Raw genomic sequence first — 6,000 nt, forward strand, 5'->3', positions numbered from 1 at the left:
GAAAGATACCACCAGACACACATTCCCTGCCTATTCTTATAAGATAAACATCTTTCGATTCTATTCCCTAAAAGTGAATGTTTGCCAAGTGCTATTTTAAATGCTTCTACATATGCCTTTAGGCTAGCAGGTTTTCACTATCATGTATACTGAATGATGCTCAGTCTTTCCTCTGAGATGTCTTTCCTCCATCTTTCCTTTGAGGCCTCCGACTTAAAAAGCAACATAAATTTAAAAATGAAGCCAAAAAAACATCTAGAAGCACTGGCATAACTATATGGCAAGAGGCCTACAGAAATAGCCTCCTCTAAAGATTTATCAGAAATGTAGAACTGGAAAAGGAACAGAAAAAGAGAGGAAGAAATCACCAACAAATAGAAGGAAATGTAAAGGAGAGTAAAGCAATCTCCCCCCAAGAGAAACTGATGGGGAAAATGAGCAATGAGAGGTTCTAGAGCATGTAGAGCCATATATCCAGGGCCTAGGATAAAGTTCGCATCCTCCGGACACTTACCGTGTTGCATTTTGTGCCACACACCACCTGCCTATGATTCAGCCACTGAGATGCAAACACTTTATTAAGGGTCCCAAGATGAAACTCTCTCTCCTTCAGGAGACTGGGAAGTTGCTGTGCTGCATAGCCATGCAACACACGAGAGTAGCTGGTTTCATTCTGTAGCCTGACTTCTCGGTTCTTCAGGTAGTACACTAAGGATCTCTTCACTGGGGGGAGTCTTTTCCTTTTGTGAAGGGAGTGATCCCAGCCAAACTGTGGAAAGCAATATTAGAAATCAGGGCTTTGGCTACCTTCCTTCAGAACAAGGGATCCTACTGTATTAAGGAAATCACCAAGAACTCATCCTGCAGGATTTACATGCAACAGAAATATAAGAACAGGAATCTCAACCCAGACTATTCAGTATAACTCTTCCAACACTGAAAAGATGCTGCTCATAGTCAAACCTACCTATGAGAAAGGAGGAATGAAGAGACAAGGAAATGGAAGCGGAGACCAACAAGGACAAAAGATTTACTAGGCCTTTTAGGAGTGAAAGATTCAGAGTCCCTCAAGTTATCCTTGATAGGGAAGGGAATGACGGGCTGAATGATTACCATAGTAACCTGGGCTGCATCTCTACCCAGCCCCCTTCTCCCTCTCAGCCTGTACTCCCCTCGGAGCATGAAGGATGCAGCCCAAGGAGCCAGATTTAGGGTCCCAGGTCTTCCAGGATGCACTATTAATGGCCGCCCCCATGTCACGAGGCCCCACGCTCCAGGCAGTTGTAGAATTCCAAAATCAGACACCAACGGGGTGGGAAGCACGGGAAATCAGAGTCCGAATACGCGTCCAACAAGGTCTTCCCCTCCAAAGGGGGCGGTATAGAGATGATACCTAGGAACTGCTGTTTGTTCTAAGGATTCAAGGGCCAGCTCAGGGCTTGTGTATCTATAGCGAGACTCCTTCCTATATTAGAAACGCAATCATCCCTGCTTCCCGGGGCCCTTGTAAGAACTTCACTCTCCCATCCCCCAGTTTTCTGGGAGGTTTGTTCCCGATGTCCCTCGACTTCGATTTTCTTTCCTCCAAAGCCCAGATTTGGTTTCTCAAGCCTCATTCCCGACTGCAGACCTTCCGCAGTATATGCACCATTTTGAGGTTCCCCTTGAGCTCTTCACCCCGGCCTCCCTGCTCTCCAGTGAACTCCTAATGGCCCAGCCCTGACTCTATAGGTCGGGGCTCCACTCCCCCCATCCCATCCCTAACTACAGACCTTGGATCCCGGTACCGGTTCCCCAATCTGCAAACCTTATCCCCCTCGGGGTGCCTCGGCCTTACCACCCGAGTCCCAACCCTCTCAGCCCTCACCTGCGGGCCCTGAGCGTCACTCCCAGTTCTCGGCGAGGCCGGCGCTTTCCGCTTCCTGCTAACTGCTTTCCGGGCCATAGTGGGCAGCGCCGCTGCGGCCCCGCAGCCACATGGGGCGGGGGAAGCGAGGGGTAGCCAGACGGCGGGTCATATACTGGGCCCCCGGGGCCGTGCACTTAGTGTGCCCGGCCCGGAAAATGGCCCGGACCCGGGGCGTCAATAGAAAAAGGGGAGTCAGGCAGAAGGGAAGGAAAGAAGGAGAACTGAGGCTGGGAAAGGGAAAAGGAAAAGAAAGCAGGAACAAGAAGCTTTCCGACGACCCAGTCTAGAAAGGACGGCGAGCGGCTAGAACCAAAACACCCCCTCCCCCTCGTCCGCGCTCCGTCACCCTTGCGCAGCCGCACTTCGCAGCGCGTCGCCATGGAGACGCCGCGGGGACTAGCGGGGCGGGGCTTAAAGCTCGGAGGAGAGCTCGCCGGTGTTGCCCGGCGGCCGACCGCCCCTTTCTAACGGCAGTAAAGTGGCCGCAGGAGGCAGGCGACCGGAGGCCACAGGAATCTGGGTTCCCGCCGCCGACCTCAGACCCCGCCCGCCCATCCTCATGCACCCGGAAGTGAGGACAACTAACCCCCACCAGGGAAGGAACCCCTCCCAGCACCCGCCTTTACCCGGCAGCCACCACTGATTATCTCCCTTCCAGCGCCGCAGGTTTCCCCGAGCCTTGGGCACGCCGAGCCCGGGCGCCGAAGGGCTGGACCGTGTGGGAGGAGACAGAACCTTCTCCCCTCCATGCTCACTAGGTGGAGTTCAGTCCAGAATCCTTGCCAGTAAGGTCATACTTTCCCTCTGCAGAAACCTGCCCTGCCCGGTATAACCAACCCAGGCGGAGCCCTCACCCCGCGAGCCCCCGCCCCCGCCTACCCTCTCTTCAGCCCTAACCAACCGGTAACAACCCCTCTGTCACCTCGCCTCCCTTTAGAGTCCCTTGACTTGTCGGCCACATTGTCTTTTGTGTTTTGTGAAATAGTCTTCACTCCGCCCTGGCCGGTGTGGCTCAGTTGGTTGAGCTTCGTCCCATGCACCCAGAGGTCACGGGTTGGATTCCGGTCGGGGCACATGGCCGGGTTTCGGGCTTGATCCCCAGTAGGGGACGTGCCGATGTTTCTCTCTCAAAAATAAATAAATAAATAAATAAATTAAATTAAATTAAATTAAAAAGCATTTTTAAAAATAGGCTTCTCCCCATAATTTATGTTTCTTACATTTCCAATGCAGTCCTAAACTGAGGACTGGAATAGGGGATGGCCACTGCCTGCCTCCCTCTGGGGGCCCAGGTTCTATCTCCGTCAGGGCAGATTGGGTCAAATTCTGAGCCATAGAGAAGAAAGTGGCCATTGGCTTCTCAGTCCAGTTAGGGCTGGCATTTCTTCAGGATCATCCTGGCCTCCATTGTCAGAAGATCCTGTAGGAATTTGAGGCCAGCCTCTACATTCCTCAGACAAAACAAAAAAACACCCTGCAAGGAAGCAGGAATGCTTTCTTGTGGCTAACCAGACTCAGGCTGCAATGCCCAGTTACCTGCTGGTCCCTTCAGGCTTCAGGCCTCATACCTTCAGGGAGCTCTGTTGGCCCATCTGAAGTTCTGCTTCCAAAGAGATTTGGGTTTGTTTTCCAAGTTGAACCAAAGACCAGAGACCAGATGGAGATAGGATCCTTCGCCATCACAGATCAGCACTGCCACTAACCCCTAGTGCCACCTTGGGAAAGGCAGCCTCATCTCACTTGGTCAGGCCTGTTCCTTTAGAGACATACACACGGTGAATGGGTCAGAAGTGGGTCAGCTTCCTTTTTTTGTTTTTTAGCCTGTTGTTCTAGTTCTGTCTTGCCTCACAATGCCCTGAATGCAGGAGTCCGTTGAGCAAGAATCTGGAATTCCTTGAGAATCTCTAGGCTCTTGCTGGTCTGTGCTTGGATTCCGGTCTCCTCTGCTCCTATCAGAGGCTGTAGGCTCATCCTTGAGGTTGATACACTTCGCCTTGACATCCCAATAACTCTCTCTGCCCCTCACAGCAGAGCTCACCATTTCTGTGGAGATAAAATGAACATTCATTTGGAAGATTAAAAGTTAACAATTGCTTTTAAAAGACTGATAATGCAAGTATTAGGAACTAGAACGACTGGAACTGTCATACATTGCTAGTGGGCATGCAAATTGGCACAATTTGGAAAAATCTGTGGCAGTACCTACTAAAAGTAAACATGTGTACCTTATCCAGCAATACTACTTCTGGTTATAAATCCAATAGAAATGAGTGTTTATATCCAACAAAAAGCACTTACAAGAGTATTTTTTTAAACTTTTTTTTACAAGAGTATTTATAGCAGCTTTATTCAGAATAGTCCTAAATTGGAAATAGTTCAAATGTTAACTAATAGTAGAAAAAATAAATTTGGGTTCCCATGACATCCTCATCAGGTTCAATAATTTGCTATAGTGGCTCGCAGAACTTAGGAAAATACTCTGCTTACTATTACTGGTTTGTTATAAAAGATATTATGAAGGATACAAGTAAATAGCCAGAATGAGATACATAGGGTGAGACGAGGGTCCTGACACAGGAGTTTGGGGTGCACCTCCTTCATGGCACATGGATACATGCACCAAATCTGAAGGTCACCAAACCACATAGTTCAGGGTTTATAAGGAGGTTCCATTACATAGGCCCAATTGATCAAATCATTAGCATTGGTAATTAATTCAATCCCCAGTCCCTCCCTCTTTCCCAGAGGTTGGCTGGGAGCTGAAAGTTCCAACCCTCAAATTATATGATTGATTCCTCTGGCAACCAGCTCCCATTCTGAAGCTAATATGGGCCCATCTTGGGTCACTACATTAATAGAAATTCAGGTATCCTTGAAAGGGACCTGTTATAAATACCAAAAGATGCTCCTCTCAACTTTATCACTTACTGATTACCTTGGTGGTTACTAACTGGGAGGAGAAGCCAGGGGGGTTTCTGGTGTGCTGGAAATTTCTATATCTTTTTTCTTTTCTCTTATTGATTTGAGAGAGAGAGAGAGAGAGAGAGATATATCTATTTTGTTGTTCTACTTATGCATTCATTGGTTGCTTCTTGTATGTGTCCTGACCAGGGATTTATACCTGCAACCTTGATGTATCTGAATGACACTCTTAACCAACCGAGCTATCTAGCCAGGGCTGAAATTTCTATATCTTGATCTTGCTGGTGATTATACTAGTGTATCCGTATGTAAAATTTCATCAAGCTGTATATGTAGTATTTGTGCAGTTAATGTAAGTATACTACAGTTCAGTCATGCACCACTTAATGACAGATATGTTCTGAGAAATGCATTCTGAGTTGATTTCCTGGTTTTGTGAATGTCATAGAGTGGGTTTATACAAACCTAGATGGTATAGCCTACTACATACCTAGGTTATATTGTATAGTTTATTGCTCCTAGAGACAAACCTGTCCAGCATGTTATTGTACTGAATACTGTAAGCAATTGCAACTCATAGTTTCTGTGTATCTAAACATATCTAACCACAGAAAAGGTACAGTAAAAAAATGGTATAAAAAATAAAAATCAGTACACCTGTATAGTGCTTACAGGATTGGAAATTTGCTCTGGATGAGTCAATGAGTGAGTAGTGAATAAATGTGAAGGCCTAAGACATTACTGTAGAATTTATAAACACTGTATGTTTAGGCTGCATTTAACTTCTATATATATAAAAAGCCTAATATGCAAAGTGTCCCCTTGGGAGTTCAACTGACCTGAATGAAGGAAGGCTCCAGCCTTCAACCGGCAGCCGGCAGCCAGCAGCCTCTAGGGACCCTACCCATGCATGAATTTCATGCACTGGGCCTCTAGTATTTAAATGGTTTTCTTTCTTCAATAATAAATTAACCTTAGCATTACTGTAACTTTTTAATTTTATAAACTTTTTAAATTGAAAAAAATTTTTGATTTATTTATTTATTTTTTTAGAGAGAGAGAGAGAGAGAGACAGCACTTATTTGCTCCACTCATTTATGCTTTCATTGGTTGCCTTTTGTATGTGCCCTGACCAGAGACGGAGCACGCAACATTGGCATATTGGGACG

At 46.9% G+C, this 6,000-nt stretch overlaps 1 protein-coding gene across 4 annotated transcripts in view; it reads right to left on the reverse strand.

The window, feature by feature from the left end:
• Positions 1-3,655, reverse strand: part of DCAF12 (DDB1 and CUL4 associated factor 12) — a 29,530-nt gene extending 25,875 nt beyond the window's left edge. Inside the window, exons 1-2 of one of the 4 annotated variants that reach the window (XM_028146424.2) lie at positions 3,478-3,655; positions 515-769 (exon numbers count right to left, since the gene is read on the reverse strand). In XM_028146424.2, the coding sequence (XP_028002225.1) occupies positions 515-769; positions 3,478-3,501 (279 nt within the window). In that variant the 5' untranslated portion in view covers positions 3,502-3,655. Of the gene's footprint in view, positions 1-514; positions 770-1,867; positions 2,231-2,535; positions 2,668-3,477 lie in introns of those variants that run through there. The other 3 variants (XM_028146421.2, XM_008141978.3, XM_054727201.1) reach the window with 3 other exon arrangements.
• Positions 3,656-6,000: the final 2,345 nt, after the last annotated feature.

Source organism: Eptesicus fuscus, chromosome 15, assembly GCF_027574615.1.
Source record: "Eptesicus fuscus isolate TK198812 chromosome 15, DD_ASM_mEF_20220401, whole genome shotgun sequence".
Taxonomy (NCBI): Eukaryota; Metazoa; Chordata; class Mammalia; order Chiroptera; family Vespertilionidae; genus Eptesicus; species Eptesicus fuscus.